General features: G+C 39.0%; 1 protein-coding gene across 2 annotated transcripts; it reads left to right on the forward strand.

The window, feature by feature from the left end:
• The first annotated feature begins 13,094 nt into the window (after nt 1-13,094).
• LOC311059677 (uncharacterized protein) lies at nt 13,095-20,192 on the forward strand. 2 transcript variants are annotated; one of them, XM_084077695.1, is made up of 5 exons: nt 13,095-14,077; nt 15,897-16,034; nt 16,349-16,518; nt 17,690-17,756; nt 18,422-20,192. In XM_084077695.1, exons 1-5 carry the CDS (start codon nt 13,873-13,875, stop codon nt 19,585-19,587), a joined length of 1,746 nt encoding a protein of 581 aa, XP_083933821.1. In that variant the 5' UTR covers nt 13,095-13,872; the 3' UTR covers nt 19,588-20,192. The 2 variants fall into 2 exon arrangements, with proteins under 2 accessions (XP_083933821.1, XP_083933822.1); XM_084077696.1 differs by lacking the exons at nt 16,349-16,518; nt 17,690-17,756.
• The last annotated feature ends 2,779 nt before the right edge of the window (nt 20,193-22,971 follow it).

Below are 22,971 nucleotides of genomic sequence, written 5' to 3' on the forward strand. Positions count from 1 at the left end.
AACTTAAAAAAGTACTGAGTCTCTTTAAAAAACTTTAAAAATTACTTTTTAAAGTTAATTGGTGAGTGCTGTCATAAATGTTTGGATAATGTGTTTTTAGAAGTATAATGGGTTTAGTACCAAAGAGGTTTTACTCTGGGAAGGTGAAAACAGACTCCTCCATGCATTGCTCTAACCCAAGTTTATACCCAGACAGCTCACTGGGAAGTTGTCTCCGTGATGTTGCTGGCCACTGCTGCACCCACATCACGGCGCTCTCTGCGATCTTAATCCCAACGGTTCGACACTTATCCTCCCTTCACCCTCTCCTCTTCCTCCCCTCATTCTCTTTTTATCAAAATAAAATAAGTCTAAAAAGTGCAGAGTCACAACACTCCACACAAGTATTCAAATTACAATACTAGTCCTAGCCAAACAACATGCACTCTTATTGAGTTTTTTTGGTTGAAACTATAGCCTTTTATACGTTGCTGTCGTGCAGAAATCATGAATATTTCAACATGTGCTAGCTCTATTCTTCTGGAGCAGGGGTCATCAACATGTCCGTACATGGACAAACATGTCCGGGGCAAATTTTTATTTTGAAAACAATTTCAAAATATAGCCTACGCATTTTCTTCATTATAATGTAGAAACATATTTAAAAAATGTGTTTACGAGTCACCAATAACTTTGGTGACTCGTAAATTTAAGTAACATGCTCATTACATGTGTTGCAGGAGATTGTTTGTAGGCCTATTGCCACCCATTTCGGATGCTGTCGATGCACTGAATGGGACTTTATCATGTTTACCCACGTTTAATCAGACTATTGATTGATCTAAGTAGTTGAGATACTGACCTACCGACGGCGCTCAGTAGGAGTTTTGCATAAAGTATAGTTTTGGACCGCGACGGAGGCGCGACGTCGAGCCACGAGAGGCACCACCGAGCGAGCCAAAGCGAGCGAGTTGCCATGCCGAACGTTGTGAAGATCGCTTGAGCCGACTCAGCGCCGTCCGAGTTATCGTAAATCATGTTTTGGGGTGAGCGTTTGCCACAACTTTAATCAACCCACAGAATAACGACAAAACACCTACTGAGCCCCGTCGGTAGCTCTGTATCTCACCTACTTAGACCAATCAGTTTAATCATACGTTTAATCATAGTCTGATTAAACGTGATAATCTCCAATTCAGTGCATTGACAGCATCCGAAGCCGTTGCTATTGCACATGGTACCTGCACACACAATTGCATCAGGTGAAGACAACAAGACAGCTAAAATAAATGATTGTTAATAGCTGCCTCAATTCTGTGACTATAGCCAAAAAAAATCTTTCTTTTCTTAAGACAACGGATTCATGGAGTGTATGTGGTGTGGTCAGACAATGAAATGATCAAGTCAACTGCATGTGAGGGACCACAGTGAAAAAATGGTGCAGGACAAGAGCAAAAACAGAAGGCATGTCATCTGTTCAGATTGGCTTTTGAAAAGCCAGAAATCTCTATGTCACTCCCTCCAGTAGTCATAAACGACACAGTGGTTCTGCATACTGATAGTTTATTAAAGCACTCTTGCGGCTCTAATAACACCAACGTCGAACTACATAAAATAAAGCATAAACAAACAAACACTTGCATTAACGTGTCCGTGTCCCAGCCTCCCTTATAAAGGAGTACCGGGCATTTAACTTAGTTTCCGGTACAAAATACTACTTCTAAGTTCTAATAAAGCGACTCAACAACATGGGCATGGATAATGGGCATAAATAATTATATTAAATAAAGAACCAAAATAATAAATAAAATGATTACTCTGGCAGTTACACTCTATATTAGCCATATGATGTATAATACGCACCCACTCAACTTTGCAGCTAAGTGGCCCTTTTGAGGTTGAAGCACTGTCTGTACTGATGAGACATGAGATGTTTTTGGCCTTCTATTGTTCTCTTGTTGATCTCCTTCCCACTTGCCCCCTACCCCTCTTCTTCTTCTCTCTCCCCACTCTTCTTTCTACGGAATCTAACGTTGCGATGGGAGTGATGTACAAAAACGAATTTCACCCACTTTTTTACCTTATAAACCTGTGATGTGACAATAAACCTGATAAACCTGATAAACCTAAACCTGATTCTGAGACTCAATTATTATTATCCAAAATAATTAGGATTTTAATCTGTTGGTCATTAAGTGGCTCAGTAGTTAATGCAGACATACTATTGTTTTAAAATGTGCAGAACATTGGTATAGACCCTATGACACATTAGGAGTCCATTAGTGTACATTTAGGGCCCATGCCCATGGCAAAAATGAAATATTAATGAAAATGTCCATCACAAACTGTCATGGTGATGACCCCTGCTCAAATGTCTTACTGTAGGATTTGTGCGACCAAAATCCCTATAATTATTTTAATAATCATTACAAATATTTGCAACTTGATGCACTGAAATCACTTGCATTAAGATAAATGAAATCTAATTTATTTGAATTTGACCTTGGACAATACAACCATATTCATCATAAGTGAAATGTCTAACTGTGGAAGCTCTCATTGAATTCCATCTTTTTAACTGTATTTAGTACACCCAGTTCTGTACACCCAGTTCACACACACACACACACACACACACACAGTCTGTCTAAGAGTTCTCAACGGGCCTGAAAATTAAGGCCCAGCCCTAACTGGGCCGGCTCGAACAATTAGGCCCAAAAACCTGAAAACCCCATAAAGGTGTCGTTATGTGCTTAATGTCCTCAAAGGCACGCATCTAACAAGCTTTGAACTGAGAAGATTGGACCTTCCGTTCCAGAGATAATGGCCAAAACATCTTGAAAACGGCTACGTTTGCCGATTTTCGAGGGTGAGAGACTCTAGTCTCTCTCTCACACACACTGTGACCAGGGGTCATCAACATGTCCGTACACGGACAAACATGTCCGTGGCAAGACATGTCTATGTCCGTGGAACATTTTTTATTTTGAAAAAAAAATCTAGATATAGCCTATATATTTTCTTCATTATAATGTAGAAACAAATAAAAATGCCTTGAATAACTTTGGTGACTCGTAAAGTAACATGCTCATTTCATGAGTTGCAGGAGATTTTTAGTAGGCCGGCCTATTGCACATGGTACCTGTACACACAATTGCATCAGGTGAAGACAACAAGACTAAGCTAAACGAAATGATTGCTAATAACTGCCTCAATTCTGTGAAAATAGCAAAATGTGCTTTAAAAAAAGGTAATATTACCAGAATCACATAGGCCTATCCCTAATGGACTCCTGATGTGCCATATTGTCTACTCTATTCCACAGCGCTACACATTTTAAAACAAGCCACTTATCAAATAAATACAAATATTATGTGGAAGGGAAAAGCCGATCTAAAGCTGGATTATTATTATCCAAATCAATCAATCACAACACATCACAGCATGTTGTGAGCTTGTAGGTCAGTAATTGTATTATCTTTTTAGCCTATAATGACATGCCCAAAATTGGGATGTCAGGGTTAAAGTGGTAGCTATACTTTCGAAAACCTGGAGACTGGGAAGTTATCCACTGTATACTGGCAGGTGGCAGTCCTGAGACAGGCATTAAGTGTGGCATGGTCCAAGTATATTCCATGTTTGGGATTTCAATAATTGACAACTATAATAACACTCCACAATCATGATCCATGGAAACCCTCCATCCACAGCCTAGGACCTCCTCCAACCTAAAAGTTAGCTCATGTCTGATCAAAGTTAGGTGCCTTCACATTAAACTATTGTGACACTGCAATTAAAATCCTGGCATGCCCTTCATTAATCACTCATCATGATGTACATATCTTTTGTTGTCTCTCAAGTTTCCTGTTCCAGTGTTCCATTGGCATTTTAGCCTTGACGTTTCTGTGAGAAGCATTTAACATGTTTATTATGTCTAATAAATCAAAAACAAATACAAGTGTAGCTTGTAGGTGTAGGGTGTGTCTCTTTTTCCTTTGATACATGTGCATGCCTTGGACTTTCTCATCAACAGAGAATACCTGATCACCGTAATGGAATCCACTAGCTACCGTACCTTGCCAAACCAAATGGTTTAGCTGGTAGAACTTGATCTCCTTCTGTCCTCAAGTAACACTGTCTTTTGATAAGCCAGCAATCTCTATATTAGCCATAATGTATAATATTAGGCACCCACTCACCTGTGCAGCTAAAGTGGCCATTTTGAGGTTGAAGCGCCTGTACTGATGAGACTCAATTATTAGGCTATTATCCAAAATAATTAGGATTTCATTTGTTGGTCATTAAGTGGCTCAGTAGTTAATGCAGACATATAATGCATACTATTGTTTTAAAATGTGCAGCACATTGGAATAGACCCTATGACACATTAGGAGTCCATTAGTATACATTTAGGGCTAGGCCACTGTGTTTTTGATAAGATGATTATTTTGCATGTCCGTGGCGAAAATGAAATATTAATGAAAATGTCCATCACAAGCTGCCATGGTGATGACCCCTGACTGTGAGACACACACACACACACACACACACACACACACACACACACACACACACACACACACACACACACACACACACACACACACACACACACACACACACACACACACAGAGCTAGCGATGTCTTTCCCCAAACAGCTTGCCACTTCCAATGTGATTAAAGCAATCATGTTTCTTAACTTTGTCAGATAAATTAAGTAAATCCACAATACCTTTTTGAAGATGGATTAGAAAGTAAATAATCTACAATCCATTCGAATACTGGCGCCTGCCTGTTAATCCTCCTTCTGTCATTGGTCAAAAGCCAGTCAGGGCGGAGCTTGGGGGCTAAAATATATTAGCCCCAATGGTGAGTAAATCAAGCAGACGTGTCAGCTGTCAATCACTCAACTCAATGAAAGCCAATGGAAGCTGATTTGGGCTAAAAGAAATCAGCCCATTTTTTACATATTTTGTGTTTTTCTTGTAACTGTTTGATGCTGTTGCTGCTCCAGGTTCCACCAGCATATACAATAATCTCTTCTAAAACATTTTAATAATAATTTCTCATCTTTATTCCATAAGATAGGTGGGCTTAGCCCCACTAGCCCATTGATACCAGCCGGCACTGCTATTTTCACTGCACTGGCTCCCTGTCTCAGCCAGGATCGACTCAGGAGTCATCACCATGGCAGCTTGTGGTGGACATTTTCATTCATATTTAATTTTTGCCACGAACATGCTAAATAATATATTTTTTTTTACCAAAAACACATTGGCCTAGCCCTGAATGTATACTGGACTATATGGTACCAGTCCTCATTTGTTGTAAATTATCCCTAGATAATGATATATAATGCTTTTGATGTTTGGTGATTAAAGCGAGCAGGCTTTGACATTGTCCAAAAAGGTCAGTAGGCTACATCATATACATAAGTAACTTCTTTGGGACTTTTATGTTAGTGCACAAAGTCAAACACTGGGAATCTGCACTGAAAGCTGGACTCTTTTACTGTCAACTGATCAATAAATAAATCTACCATGAAGTTATTTTGCCTTACATGGTTTTACAGAAACTGAAAAGAAAATGTTATATCATAATTCGAGTCAGACACATACAACGTATACAACTCTACAACGTATTTGAATAGAGCTAAATGACTGCAGGATATTTTAAGCAAAGCGAGCATAGATATCATACTTTTTTAGATAAGACATTTGAATTGCAGCTTCTTAGCTGTCCTGAGTGAATGAATGTCTTTGACATAAAGACAGTTGACTGGTACAGTATCCACTTCATGCAGATCAAACAAAACACAAAGTAACTCTGTACTGCCGTAGGCCTATCTTAAATTCAAAGAATATTTCAATTTACAATTCAGGCATTTAACAGATACTTTTATCCAGAGCAACTTAAAGTGCAAGTTTAGAGTAAATGAACCCTTGTCACTAACGACAGGGTAAATGATCACATAATATGGTACAAAGACACATTTTTATTTTAGGACTAGGATACCAGGGGAACATCTAGCCTAGCATCAACAACAATAACAGAAATAACGTTTGTAGCATTTGATGTCAAGCAAACAGTATGTCTATTTACAGTACATAACATAACATAATAATGTGAACAAGTAACCAGGATATTGCAAGTTGGCCGCCAAATAATTGGTACATTTTTTTTTTTAGAATTGCATGATATTGTTTTGCTTAAAACCTTGAATATATGTGTTGAGGTCACCGCTAATGGAATAATGTCACATGATGACATGGACATGGTGATTGGTGGTTGAAAGGCCAATAGGACAGTGTGACTACATGTAAAAAGACTCCACTGTCCTAGCCGCGAACAGTCTTCTCCCGGGTGGTTAAAGCCAGAAGGCACCAAGCGAGCTGAGACAGAGCGCAAACGTCGAGGCACAGACGGCTGTGTTGTTGACGGACAACGGATGATGAGAAACAAAAATACAACGGATGCACGCTTATGAGAAACAAAAATAAATATTCACTACTACGACTACTTTTGTATTTGACATTTTTCAATTTCTCTAAATATTATAAACTTTCACATATCGCGTATGAAAAGGCTACTATGGGCTACAGTGAAGTCGGACCGAATGACTGAAACGTTTTTTCTTTTTTTACTCTTGGTGTGGGGATTATGTTATGAAAGAAGAGAAATTGCAACTGCTATAGTCCATGGGAAACCATAAACCTACATCTAAATGAGTTGCCATATTTACATATTAACATTGAAACTCCGCAAGATATTCCTCTACACTTATTTAGTGAGAACATTGCTCCTCCTGCTGCTGAGAGCATCTCAGCACTAGCATTACTCAGGACTGCCTGCCCCTGCCCCCAGCCCCGCCCCTCGCCCCCTTCTGGCTTCAACCACCCGGGAGAAGACTGTTCGCGCGTCCTAGCCTGGTAACCCCCCCCCCCCCCCCCCCCCCCCCCCCTTCCGGAAATCTCATTTGCATTTGAAATGGAAATGAGATATTCGGAGGGAGGGGTTTACCAGGCTACCACATCTGGATGACAGTCACTGGAGGATCAGTGACAAACATGACTCCACTCATGTTCCTTCTGCTGTTGTGGGCTGGTGAGTATTCAGCCATGGTCACCATATTCTACTTTAGAATTGATGATGAGTCTTTAGATATTCTCATTTTAAATTACAGCTCTATGCGATATTGAAAATGTTGTGATCTTAAACTTCTCATCTGAAACTGTAATTGTTCCGTTTCTTCTGCAATTAGTGACTCATTTTCATCTCTCTCTCTCTCTCTCTCTCTCTCTCTCTCTCTCTCTCTCTCTCTCTCTCTCTCTGTTTCTCTCTCTCTCTCTGTCTCTCTCTCTCTCTCTCTCTCTCTCTCTCTCTCTCTCTCTCTCTCTCTCTCTCTCTCTCCCATGTACGGTACATGTTTCATTGTACTGTACTTTAACCACATGAACCCTAGCGTCTCTATTCAGGCCATGTCACAATAGGCAGACATTCTGATAACAAACTCATTGCAACATGACACGCTCTGCTATTTTCAGCAAAGAGATTTGGTGTAGAGGGATAAAAGCAGGTAACAAGTACAGACCCCTAGGCCTAGGGTACCCCGCTCAACAAAGTATATAGGGTTTAATTGGTTAAGCTGCTATGCTAATTGTTTAATAATAATGATTATAATCTTTGCAATCTTGTCGGACACCTCAGCTGTCGATGATACAGGTGTATTATCTTTGCTCTCATGGACAGTTTCCTTTGTCAATATGAGCAAATTAATTGATGAAGGTGCCACAGATGCCACAACGGGACTAATCGGTGGTCACAAATGTGGTGAAAATGAACGATGGTACCATGTAACACTACAGGATGGAACTTCTGGAAAATGGAAATTCTCTTGTGGAGGCTCTCTGATCAGTGATAGATGGATTCTAACTGCAGCTCATTGTTGGCACGATGACCCTGTACTGTGAGAGATAACTGTTTACTTTAATATTTAGCTACTCTATATTGTTTTTGGGTTTTTTTAAGTATTGATGTACTGATCATTCTTTCCTGAATATTATACAATATAATCAAAAGTGTGTTTCTTCAAATTAATCAATCTTTCATACATTCGTAAAATCGTAAAATAACTATAGTGTCTCGTCACAAAGAACATTAAATTAGTTAGCAGCCATGTTCAGCCCTTCGCTTAAGATTTTCAATATAAATATAAGCAATGATCATGATGTGACATGTATCTCTTACATTGGAAATAGAGTTTGTTTTGCAATAGTATTTTGTATTTTGCCAGGCATCATCGTGCAAAATTAAAGGTGCACCCACGCCCATCGACGTGGTACAAGTTCTGGACCTGGCTTCAACGCGGTACAAACGAAAACAAAGTAGAAAAACTAGAAATCATATCACATAACATCTATGTGGAAAATGGCATAGAGCATGACATCATGCTAGTGGAAATCAACGGTACTGGTCAGGTTCCAACATTAGCTCTCCCTAACCCTGCTGACTGTCCTGCTGGAAACACAAACCCCTGGTCTGCTTCACTACAACCCAACACTGTAGTTCAAATAGCAGGCCATGGTCCAACTCAACCTGAACAACCTGGAGCAATAAAGAGTGAGTTCTCAACCATATTTAATTGTTCTGCAGTTACATACATAGGCTATGCATACTGTTACTTGTTGGGAATGTTTTTCTTTTCTTTTTTCAATCCATTTAGACCTGGAAAGCCTATGCGTTGTTATACTGTACCTTTCAATCCGGGAAAGCATCTGTGTCATTTTAGTTGTTACTATATATTGTCACTGTCGGTTTCAAATGTGTATATTTTTTTGTAAGTTAAAGCCCTTCTTCATCATAAGGAGTGTCGCACAAAAAGTCGTGAAAATAGCAGATCTACAAGCTCACAACGCCTCGCGGTGCGAGGCGTTGTGAGCTTGTAGATCGGCTATTTTCACTATTTTAAACTGTACGGGAACGGTTTTGGACATAGAAGGTTTTTCACCCAACAACGACAATATATAGCAACTTAGGTTTTTCATAAAACTGTTAGGATTTAGAAGGCATTTGTAGAATTGGCCTCAGCTCTTAATGAGTTATGTAAAACAAAGTTTAGGTTTGACAATTTAACTGATTCTCTTTCTCAACTCTCTCTTTCTCTCTCTTTTTCATAGTCTGGAATGGCCAGACTATATCACCTTATCCGCTTTCATCTACTGTGCAAATATGCATCTTGTCGCCTGTAATGGTCGATCACCTATTCTTACATTCGACCGCCAAGTCTTATGTGCTGAAACTGCTGGTGCTGGCGTTGATGCATGTACTGTAAGTATAAATGTTAACATCCAACTGCTACAATGTCATTTCTGTTATTACCAATAACTGAACAATAAATGCAGCCTCCGCACACTCAAAACTGTGCAAAATCAGATTTAAAAAAAAAATATATATATATAGCGAGCTTTCAGTCATAGACCTTCTTCAGGCATAAAGCAATCAGTAAATGTGACATGCAGTATATGAAGGTTCAGGGTGTCATCACTTGATGTGGGTATTATGTTTTCACTCCTGTGAGTCCGTACGTTTGTCCGTCTGTCTGTTTGTCTGTCTGTGAACTTTGCATGCACACTCCCAGTAGGCCAAGGAAGAACCTCTGCTCAATTAATTCAAATTGATCTCATGGTGGCGCTATAACATGGCAATTCACCTTTTGGCCTATCTTGAACCATAGGTGGTATAGTGAAACATCTTTTTTTACCCGGATTCCTTGGATCATGATCCTATGATCATGACCACGCCCAATTTCCACCTGACAATTTTTTTTTTTCCATTTGCATTTTTTGGCTAACCACACTTGTTACTATACTAGGCCTACTCCTTCAGATTTTGTCCAAAAAAAGTAAACATTGTTGAATAAAGGTGGATGTGATTGAGATGGTGTTTCTCAAAAGATGATGTGTTGCTATTACTGTCTGTCTATCATGCCCCTCCCCCCCCCCCCCCTCTCTCTCTCTCTCTCTCTCTCTCTCTCTCTCTCTCTCGCGCTCTCTCTCTCTCTCTCAGGGTGACTCAGGTGGAGGAGTGGTGCATAACAACCAGATTTATGGTGTTCATTCTTCAAGTTTTTCACGCGTATGTCAAAGAAATGCTGAATTCATGGACGTCTGCTATTACCTAGACTGGATCAAGCGTACTACTGGCATACCATAGCATAGCTGAAATATAACAAACTTCTAAGCAGTTAGTATCTCTATCATGATAACCAATAAAATGATGAGATCTCTGATCTCCCTGTGAAGAAGACATTATGCTGTGTTTTTCTTCTTTCATAAAATCTCTCCAGGGGAAATATGACAAAATAAATGAACAGAAACAAGTTAGAGGTTGATACAGAAATGTAGCTGGGATTTAACCACTTAAACGCATTATGGTTGACTGGAGTCCCTCAGGGCTCTATACTAGTGTTTTTTCTCTTTTCTGTAATTATGGGGAAAGCTTTCGCTGAAAATAGCAAATCGACAAGCATATCAGTAATAATAGCAAATCGACAAGCTCACAACGTTGTGAGCCTATCGATCTGCTATTTTCTGCTAAAGCTTTACCCACAATACGGATGCTGGGGTTTAAGTGTTTAAATAATTCACAATAAATTTAACTTTTAGTTTTTCATTCATTGGAAATTATAATTGAATAATTTCTAATTAAAACAATTAAAAGTAAAAGTGATACAATTACAATTAGTAGAAATGAGGGGGTTTCTAGTGTATTGCTACCAATGCAGAACGTTTACCAGCCTATACACACAAAATAGTGTTCATATGAATGATTGTCTGTGTTGAATGTGTGAAATGTGGAAAATGCTGTGGGAGTTCACCCGTAAGAGAGAGAGAGACAGAAAAGGCGAGAGAGAGAGAGTGAGGGTGTGTAAGATATTACATGCAGCAAAGAGCCTCGGCTAGGATTTAAACAGTGGTGGAAAGTAACTCATTTACTCAAGTACATTTACATTTACATTTACTCAAGTAGCCTACCGTACTTAAGTACAATTATGAGCTAATTTTCCTTTTTCCTTTTGTGAATGTTTCCATACCTTACACTCAGAGGCAAACATTGTATTTTTACTCCACCACAATTATTTGAAAACATTAGTTACTATAGTTGCTTTGCAGATTTAGATTACTAAGCAAAACATACATTTAGTGTAATGTTATACTTCGGCTATTAGAAAATAGTCGATCTACAAGCTCACAACTCTTAAAAAAAATTACATTTTGAATAATCCAAGTACTTTTTGGGTACTGTAAGTATATTTTGGCACCAATTCAATTATACTTTTACTCAAATAAAATATTTAATATAGGACTTTTACTTGTAGCAGACTATTTCTATATTGTGTAACTTTTTACTTTTTAAGTAAAACATTTCTTCCACCATTGCAGGTGAGCCACTATGCTCTTATTTTCAAACTTGAAGTGTGTCATTAACCCTAAAATCCACTGTGTGTAAAACAGTGTTTGTTTTATGCTGCAGATCTGGAAGTTGATAGAGAGATTTCATATTGAGAAGGCAACGGTGGAGGAAATCTTGAATAAATACATAAATATTAGGTTGGAAGACAGGAAACAAAACCAAGTGGGAAACAAGGATGGTAATAGGCAAGAAGAAGCATGGAAAGGGATGAAATGGAGAGAGGAGGGAGGAACACATGACAAATGCAATTCCTCTTTCAAATGTTGTCTTCAGAAGTGTATATAAATTAAAATAATAATAAATGATGAACACATGATAGCAAAAGGCCCCTGAGTCATTGGTGATTAATTCATTTCAATATATGTCATATGATACATGTGGTCATTTTCAGTTGCTGTCTCTTGACTCTGTTCATATCTATCTTTTTAATTAAATCTTTATTAAGCCTAAGTGATTGCAATGCATTACATTGGATTTTTAGGTAGCAGAATGGATGATGGTTTATTTGTGGATAATATTGTAGTCCATCTCTTCAATACAGATTAACGTTGCCCTCTCCACATTACTCTTTATTCAATAATATTTTCCATATCTCTCCAAATATGTGATCTGGAAGAAGTCACTTCCTCTGAAAGCATCAAACTCCATACATATAACAGAACATTACATATACTATGTTACATCCAAAATGTAGTACGCTACACACAAACAAATAAACAAAATATAAATAAACAAAAACGGTCTGGTGTTCAGAAGCCCAAACAAAGTGTGATGGAAGGACAGATAGACAGATAAATAAATATATAGATAGATAGATAGATAGATAGATAGATAGATAGATAGATAGATAGATAGATAGATAGATAGATAGATAGATAGATAGATAGATAGATAGATAGATAGATAGATAGATAGATAGTTGTAGCACACGTCAACTCCCCAATGCGCCGGTAGGTGGCGGTACAGTCCCGTGAAGTCGGTTTGCGAGCCACCATTACATACGTCACAGTCCGGTTTATACTTCGTCGTACTGCGGTGTACATAGCCAATCTACAAGCCCACAAGGCGTCACGCGCGCGCCGCGTTGTGGGCTTGTAGATCGGCACTGTTACCGCACGGCCGTACGACGAAGCATATAATCAGCAGTGTTGCCATGTCGGCTTATTATAAGCGACGTTGGCTTCTTTCTCTGTAAAGCTGCCCTGTAAATATTGCGGCCGGGTTGCGGTTTTTGGGGGTTTGTTTCTAAAGTGTAGTTGCTTAGGCTTTGTTTCCAACTTGTTTAATTATTATCTAAAACCAGTGGTTCTCAAATATTTTCATGAACATGTTTTATATTCCACATTTTATTGCAAGAGTTTTTTTTGTTTTTTTTTTAATATCCAATCTACAAGCTCACAACGCGTCGCGACGTGTTGTGAGCTTAGATCGGTTATTTTCAAATTGCCGATGCAAAGAGGTTTAAAAGTGCGCATGTAGCCATAGTTGATTCTTTTGGCCTCGTTTTCCTAGATAGACCTGGTTGCTTATTTCTCTCACAAAATACGGCAACACTGATAATCAGGCATGAGGACTGACATCATCGAGAGAGACACAATCAAAACAATCTGGATAAAAAAATAACTTAGATTGTTGCATTATTATAAACAAAGATTATTATTAAGTCGTGCTTTGGATGTTAAAGTTTAGATTAAAACCATGATCAAGACGCGGGGTTGCTGAATATACTCAACCAGAATTAAATCTTCCCTTAAAAAAACAACAACTACGCAACATGTATTATTGTCCTATTCTTGAGGTTTGTAGCCTGGGATCAATACCATTTTCGTGTTTCTGATCCGGTCGGAGCGGAAATAGCTTTACATCATCAGGAGGCCGGAACCCATGACCGGAACATCCGGTGCCGTGCACCTTCAAAATGATTCCCCTGGAGTTTAAAATGGGTTTAGCTTGGTTTCGTTTCATTTCTTTTGGTATAACTATCGTTAAGTATGTCCATCTTTTATTTTAACTCGTGGCGAGACTAAACTACCTGATTCGCATTATGTGGGGAACAAAAACAATGCGACGCCAACCGGAACCCATCACCGGAACACGATCGTTTCCCCCCCCCTTTTTTTCTAAATCGGATCACACGGCTAGTTTTAGAACGAATACCAGGCTTTTCCTCCGCGGTGGAAAGGCTGGTGACGCGAGGATAATGGAGGACTGACATCATCCAGAGAGACACAATCAAAACAATCTGGATAAAAACTTAGATTACTGCATTACTATAAGCATAGATGATGGATGTTGAAGTTTAGATTAAAGCCATGATCCAGACGCGGGGTTGCTGAATATACTCAACCAAAATCGACCGTTAAATCGTCCTGCTTTTCTGCAGGTTTGTAGCCTGGTGATCATTGTAAAAAAAAAAAAAAATGTCTCATTGCTCTTCGTCCACGTTTCGTGCACGCGTGGAGCGCGTGCTGCAGGCTGCGATGGCCCACACCGCCACGGAGATGGTCCAGCTCTTTGAGGAGGCGTGCGTGGGTCTGAGGACGGAGGCGCTGCAGAGTCAGCGGCGCCGGAGGAACCTGGAGAGCATCCTCTGTGTCTCTGGACACACTGCTGCTGCTGAGACAGGTCCTTAGTTGGTTCTCAAAGTGGGGTCCGGGGACCCCCAGGGGTCCTTGAGGGAGTTCCAGGGGGTCCCCAGCTAAATGATGGATAGTTAGGCACCAAATGGACCCTTATGGATCTGTAACTCTGAGAGTGTACAAATGGAACCAAATGGACCCTATCGGGGGGTCCATTTGGTTCCATTTGTACACTCTCAGAGTTATACTAACATCGATTTTACAATATAATTGGGGTCCCAGAGATAGAAATGCCATTAAATGGCAGTCAGTAGCCTAGTGCATGTCAAGCTGGGGGTCCTTGAGATTAAAATGGGGGGGGGGGGGGCTGTCTGCTGCTGAGACAGGTTCTTAAAACACTGTCTGTTGTCATCACTGTCTAGTGGGTCCATTTGGTTCCATTTGCACCTATCCCAGAGTTACAAATGGACATAATTTCTGAACACACTCCTGCAACAGGTTCTTAAATGTCTTTATCACCGTTTAAGACGTGCACTCTCACAGTTACATCGGTGTCATTGTCATCTCTAAGCATAAGCACCCTCCTGCAACAGGTTCTTCAATGTTACATAACACCATTTAACTCTGAGATGGTACATGATGGAACCAAATGGATCCAAAGTGTACCATCACAGAGATTTAAGATACCATTCTGACAGTTGACACACCCTACAGGTTTGGTTAACACTAAAGTTGTGTTTAAGTGAGGTATTATGTTTAACATTTTGTTAAAATAAGTCTTAAATAGCTCTATATTCCCGTAGTAATCATTGAGTTCAGTAACAGGGGGTCTCCTTATCTCTCCAGCTCTTTAGTAAACAGATAAATACATTTTCAGGTTGTGATGCCAATGACCTGTCTGAGAGAACTACTCACAGGATACAGGATAAACAAGTGAAAGTGATGAAACAAACAAAAGTTATAATGAGCAGACAAAATTGTAACTGGAACACTATGACGTTTAAGATGATAAATGATCTTGGGAGACTGCCACCTACCACTGCAGATGTGTTGTATTATCATACTCTACCATTATAGCTTCAACTCTTAGTGTACAAATGAAACCAAATGGACTCATAAGCGTCCATTTGGTTTCATTTCTCGCAATTACACAAATTGGCACTGAGGATTTTAGCATCAATTATGTGTATGCATTCAAAATATACAGGTACTTTATAGGAAACATCAGAGGCCTATTAGTTGCCCTCTCTTCTGGCCACAGAGTTCAGAATAGGTCGGAACATCTTGCATGCTCAAGGCCAAGTTTTTGTGGTGCAGGTCCATTTAGGTCTCTACCAGCTAGTTGGCATGGCTCCCAGAGTGACTCAATTGATGATGTACATCGTAGTACATGTTTTTTTGAGGGAGTCTTTTGCGTTTTTATAATTTTAGCATTCCATTACCTACATTTCATCTTTGCACTTGTTTCATGTGGTCAAAAGCTGATATACTGTAGTTGGTTAAATCCATTAAGACCGGGAACGCATCTGTGTCATTTTAGAATTTGATTTTTTTTTTAATATTGTGAACATTTGTGCAAATCTTTGATTTATTCCAGCACCCCCCCCCCCCAGAAGCAAGATTTGAGCTACAAATGTTCACGATTTTTCAAAAATAGCAGATCTACTCTGCTCATTTTGAATAGCCAAGTATAAAAATAATGGTTAAAGCTAAAAATCTAAAATGGCACAGATACGTTCCTGATTGAATGGGTTAAAACAAGTAAAAGCCATGTCTGCCTGTCAGCGATTGTTCTCGAGGGCATTCGTCTTGAAACACTGAGCTAAGAGAAGGCTCAAGACATTGTGTGTGTCTTCTTATCACAGCTTCAGACAGAAACGCGATGGGTGCGGAGGTTCTGCCTGCAGTGGAACAGGTGCTGAGTGGAGAAGAGGCTCTCTCTTTGTTTGGACCAGTTGAAGACGATGACTGGACCGTAACAGAAAGCCCTGGTCCCTCACAAGGTTATTATGGTTTAGAAATGTCCATTGTTTCGTTTTTTAATTCTGTTTTGACTTCATTTAATTTGTTTTTAATGCAGGTTTGCTAGTTTAGTTTAGTGCTAGTTTTAGTTAGTTGTTTTGTTTTATTGCAGCTTTGCTGAGCTTTACTAATTTTGCTATTTTTTAAGAAAAACATTGGATACTTACTTAAGATTTTTTTTTTAAATTATTGTTCATTTTAGTTAGTTGAAAACGATACAGTTTCAGTTAGTTATCGTGTTTTTTCTTTCTTTTTTCAGTTGACTAAAATGTTTTTTTCCATCATCACATTGCAGCCAGAGATGTGAATTTGACTGGTCCTTCGTCACATACTGCAGTCAGACGACGTGTGAAGATGGCTGGACCTCCACGCACTGCAGTCAGACGACGTGTGATGATGACTGGTCCTTCATCACGAGATGTGGAGCACAAGGAAAACATGGGAGCTACCAGTGTGGCAGAAGAGGTGTGTACAATGCACGATTAGTTCAAAGTCAGCATGACTACACCGTTTAAACATGAACAGCAATTACTGTATGCTTGCGAAGAAGGTTGTTTCTCTGGCTTAGTCAGCATAGTGAAGGAAGTTTTTTTTCCCTATTAAATCACATTCAGGGATGAAGGAAACATACATTTATTTGTATTTATTTTTTAGCGGCGCTAGCCACTCTATACCTTTAGGTATAGAGCGGATATTAGCCCTCTATACCTGGCTTTTGCGTCAACGTTCTGATTGGTCAGGTCCGTCAACGTTCTGATTGGTCAGGCTCGCCAAGGTTCTGATTGGTCAGGTCCGTCAACGTTCTGATTGGTCAGGCTCGCCAAGGTTCTGATTGGTCAGGTCCGTCAACGTTCTGATTGGTCAGGCTCGCCAAGGTTCTGATTGGTCAGGTCCGTCAACGTTCTGATTGGTCAGGCTCGCCAAGGTTCTGATTGGTCAGGTCCGTCAACGTTCTGATTGGTCAGGTCCGTCAACGTTCTGATTGGTCACTATTCATGACATCACTATGTTACTATTCATGACATCACTATGATCATCGATTTCAATGGGTCTTCAGCTATCAGCTATGACAGCTATGACAGAGCTATGACAGATCAGTTTTTGCCACTTACCTTGGAATGCATTTGGTGATTCGCTTCCAATGGCACTATTTAGTGCCACTGGAAGCCTTGAAATACATTTACAGAGATTTAATATTGTTTCTCTAGTAGAAACACATATCTATGACAAAATATATCAAAGGCGCCGCTACCTTCACACAGGTGTGATTTTTAAACTAAAGAATATGATTTACATCACCATTAATCAGGCTGTATTTACCCGAGTCATGTATGACATGTAAGGAATGTAAAAGACAGCCAAAACCTGGGTCTGCAGTACATTTTATGTTCCCTAATTCCCACATATAGTTTTATAATTATCATTTAAAAAGATTTTCAAAAAATACAGAGTTTGGAAGTTTGGATCCAAAGGAGACGCCAGATTTATCTTTTTGGTCTTGAGTTGGAAAAGGTTTGGGAAACCCTGCTGTAGAACAAAGGACCACAAAGATAACACACTCACTTCAGGCTAACAATACTTTTAGTGTGTCATTGAATACCAGAAGACATTTATGACTCTGCTTCATTTCTTAAAGGGATCACAAACATTCTCAGTGACGGCTGTTAAAATGGAGAAAGATGACATGGACGATGATCATGAAGGTCAGTCTAATGGTGATGCTAGAGAGAGGCCCATTCGGTCAGCAAAATCAATGGGGATCAACCAGCAAACGGCAAATAACGTGGCAATTGAGCCAGTAGTTTATGATGCTAAAAGGACCAAAGTGGTGAACGAACTGACATTGTCATCCTTATACAGCCCTGTCTCTAATGGGACTAAAAATACATGTGATAACATGACCAAGAGCCCCACAACTGATTACTGTTATTCTAAGGCTCACTGTTGATGTGATATGACCCATTTATATCAACAGAAGGAGGCCAGAAATGTAACCAGTTTATCTGGTAGACCGGGCCCCACCAGGGGTTTTTACTTGGTCCCCTCCTTTTTTCGCCTCTATGCCAAAGTGTTTTGCCAAAAATAGCCCATTTATAAGCTCACGACTTGTTGCGATGTGAGTGACACATTGTGTGCTTGTAGATTCTATTTTCGGTACATATTTGCCTATTATGACATGCTGACAATAAGGACACTAGGGTTAAAGTGGTTAAAAATGATACGTATATGCCGAGTACAAATATGAGTGAGCGTTGATCATTGATGATGACACATGACTATGCAGAAAAATATATTTTCTTGTTATCTGAGATAATGTTTGAACATGATCCCTCCTGCCAGGTAAAATCATAAATGATTTGTGTTGCAGGTTATGATGACTCTAGATCTTATGCGCAACCAGAATACAGATACAACACTGATGAAGTGTTGTATCTGACACCTAAAAAGAGGAAGAGGATGGGCAGGAAGCGGGGCACCAAATGTCGCGTATGCAAGACATCCTATTTCTTCGGACTGACTGAACACCAAAAGGAATGCAGAGGTGCCTTGGTTTGCACGTGTAATTACTGTGGCAAGACGTTTGACAACCGGTCCAGTTTGACCCACCACAAGATCAGCCACAGCAGCAAGAGATACAGCTGCACTTTCTGTGACAAGACGTTCGTTTACGACAAGTGCCGCGTCGTCCATGAGCGCAAACAACACAGCAACACGAAATACTGGTGTTCTGATTGCGGGAAGATGTTCCAGGAGCGCTTGGAGCGGGACCAGCATGAGTGCATAGTGTTCACAGGGAGTTTTGCATTCACCTGCACGGAATGCAACAAAGGATTCAACAGGCAGTATATCCTTAAGAAGCACCAACTGGCAGAGCATCCGGAGATTTTTAGCAATAACCAGAAAGTACAAGTAGAAGTGGGTGAAGTCCATGTGAAGATAGAAGAGGATTATGAGCAGGACATGGACCCTACCAACTATGGTTATGAGCAAGACATGGACCTTAACAGCTACTTTAGTTATGAGCAAGACATGGACCTTAAGAACCAGGATTATGAGCAGGACATGGGCCTTGAGATCCAGGATTATGGGCAGGATGTTGGTCTTAATAACCAAGATTATGAGCATGGCATTGGCCTAAACAACCAGGTGAAGGAGCAGGACATTGACCTGAACGACCAGGTTAAGGAACAGGACATTGACCTAAACAACCAGGTTAAGGAGCAGGATATGGACCTTAAGAACGATGTTTGTAAGCAGGACATGGGCCTCAAGAACGATGGTTATGAGCAGGACATGGGCCTCAAGAACGAGGGTTATGAGCAGGACATGGGCCTTAAGAACCAGGATTATGGGCAGGATATTGGTCTTAATAACCAAGATTATGAGCATGACATTGGCCTAAACAACCAGATTCATGAGCAGGACATGGGCTTAATTAACCAGGTTTATGAGCAGGATATGGGCCATGAGGGTTATGAGCAGTATATGGGCTTCATGAATCTGCCAGAGAATGGGCATTTTAATCTGGAATAACATTGGGCAAATGCATGTGGAATGTTCCAGAATAATAATAATAATAGACTAAACAGTATGGTGTAGAGATACAAGTACTAGTTCATCACTTCTCAAAAAATCTGAACATTCCATTACATGAGCCCAACCCTACGTTTGAAATCAGAGAACAATTAACCCTGATATGACAGATGTTGCTAATGATATGCATTTGAACCTGGCTATTTAGATGAGTGCTATAGTTTGCAGCTTTTTCGTCTAATTACTCATTAATTGTATGGGGAAGGTTTAATGGGTTCTCTAGTACACTATATTGTCATTGTATCTCTAATATGTTTATTTGGACTAAAAGGATTTCTTGCATTTACTTTTGGTATAACTCAAGTATTTGTTTTGTTTGTTTGTTTTTTGTTTTCATAAGAACATGAATGGGTTTACTGACAACTATGATTTATTTATTTTTACCACCAATTTTTATTAGGGCAACTAAATGTCAAGATATTGTGTTAATACATTTCCAGGAAGAACAACGACTGTACTTGAGTGAATTGTTTCCAAGCATTGATTTATACATTAAAAATGTAGCTTTTTCCATTTTCGACAGCCATTTCAACAGAATGTAGTTACTTTTTTTTCTCCTTTCACATAAACCAAGTGTTCCAGTGAAACTTAAGTGAAGTTTTTGTAAATAAAAGAACAAGCATAAAAATATGTTTGTGTGCTGGTTGGTGTGGTGGAAGAATCAAGAGGCAGTATTTGTCACTCAAACAGGTACAGCAGCAAAATGTTGAACAGTAACAATTACAAGAGTTTCTTTTTGCAGAAATCTGCAAATGGCAACAAACCACTCCGTTCCCATTGAAAAGCATTGGCAGAATCTGCCCTCATAGGTAGAATTAAACTTCGGTGTGACTGCGCCCTAATAATACCTTAATAATTATATTAGAAAATATATATATTTTTTAAAATATATATATATAAAATAAAGTTTGAAATAATGCAGGGAAGCAGCAATGCAGAATATGGAGTGACAATAATGTAGCTGGATATATAGAATGTGCAAAAAAAAAAAAAAAATATATATATATATATATATATGTATATATATATATATATATATATATATATATATATATTATATATATATATGTGTGTATATATATATATATATATATATATATATATATATATATATATATATATATATATATATATATATATATATATATATATATATATATATATATATATGTGCACACACACACCAAAAATATGTAAAGCCATTCTTTGTACTGATCTTCATTATGATATCCATTCATATCAGCGCACATGTTTAAAACTGAAAGGTAAACACTGTATGGTGTCCACACATTAATTATGTTTTTATTGTTTACTGGGGCACATGCACCAGTAAATTAGGTCAAGCAACGTCCCTGTATCAAAGTAAATAAACAGTGCATTGATGTCTTATCGAGACCGTAATGATAACAAGATAAGAGCAGAGAAAAGAGCATAATGATTCCTTCGTAGTGGAGTGCATCAATGTCTTATCCCGCCTGATAAGACTTAATAAATTACACCAAGACGTGTCAATTGAGCATTGTGGGTCTAAAATGCAGTGCATATATTTGCAAAGCACATGAAAAACCATCACCTATTGTCAGTCATATGCATGTGTACACAAACAACCATTGATTGATTGTTTGATTGATTGTGAATCATGGTAACATTTCTGTTGTTACTGTTCTATTGGATCAGTTATTTTTGACTGGGAACACAATAGTAGGTTTGTTTTAACCTTATTTTATTTTACCTACATTTTATACTATTCAGTAGGCTATAATACTCTGGACAGAAAATATGACTCTTGTTGAAAAGTGAAAGACAGAACAATGGTGGCGAGTGTGGTGGTGAGTATGACTATGAATGTTGTACATTCATTATTCTTGCTGTGGAAATGTAAATTATGGTGAATTTCCACCATCTTTATTCAGGTTTTATTGGGGACTGGCATTGATTTACAACTACACACAATGCCCCCGATCGGTGACCCAGATATTATTGGAGTTTTTGTAATTTACGGACAATCATAATAACAAGATATTATACTGTATAAGGGGGGAATAGTTCTCATAGTGATTTTTGGGAAGGTATACAACCCAAGTGCTAGGAAATATCTTAAAAACCCTTCATCGGTGGTAGCTTTCTGTGTGTTATCACTCCATTTATAACAACATGCCAAAACACAGTTTTCAAAATCCGAATGAAGCATTCTACTTCAAACTTATTGTTCTCTTATTATTGACCCTCTCTCTTTGAAACATGGTTGGGATACAGCTCAAACTACATATTTTCAGAAAAGTTGTTCAAATTAGTAGTATATAACATAGTGACTAGTACATGAGATGTATTGTTTTCACAGAAGATGTAACACAAAGGTTTCCTCTGTAAATAACCTAAAGATTTAAAACCATATACATAGATTCTAAGGAAATGTGGATTGATGTAAGATATCCAAACGGCCATTGAAAGCCTGGCGGAAATTTTACTTTTGATCTGCGTGTCCAAGAATGATGTGTAATACCTCTTTTTTAGGGTTTTCATGTAATATCCATTCCTAATGTTATATGTTTTTTATATCAGGTCAATCTCACGCGTTAAAGATCATGGTTAAAGTTGACCTCTGGGAGAACAACACATGGAAACAACTTAACATTCATGGTTCACTTTAGTCATGATTTATTTTTGTGAAAACTGTCATTAACATGTCACAGGAACAGCTATTCATAATGTGTGTAAAAATATAAAATAAGATGACAATTTTTATCTTTTGCAAAGCATTCAATATCTGTAAGCTCCAACTCATAATCAGGATCATAAAGTCCACCCACCACATCCTCCTGGCCCGTGCCCTCCTGATTTTCACACACAAAATTATCTTACCCACATCCTGGTCTACCTCATCCTCCAAAGTATCCTCCTTATCGACATCACTAATCATCTGTAGCTTGAACATATCATACATCAGTAACCATCTTCACCAGAGCAGTTACAGTACCTCAGTGATGCACTTCTTATTCTGTGCCCTAAATTCATATTGGCCCATGTCACGTACTGTAGCTCTGGCGGTGCCGGGTCACCCTTAGCAATGACTTGCAGGAACAGGGATACTATCCTGATCTCCCTTCCATTTTTTGTGACATCAGATGTCTTGTCAGATGGAGCTTGGTGGTCTGCCACTTTCCACAATTTCACTTGTAAATGAGCCGTCAACACATGGTGCAACAGGTTGCTCGTTGTTGGAGGAAGGTCCATTGACTTGTGGCACCCACCTCACCCAGCACATCAGGGTAGCCTGGGAAGTTTGATAAGAAGTTAGTTGCACAGGAATCTCCCATCCCAATG

The sequence above is a fragment of the Gymnoscopelus microlampas genome, assembly GCF_963454915.1.
Source record: "Gymnoscopelus microlampas genome assembly, chromosome: 2".
In the NCBI taxonomy this organism is placed as follows: Eukaryota; Metazoa; Chordata; class Actinopteri; order Myctophiformes; family Myctophidae; genus Gymnoscopelus; species Gymnoscopelus microlampas.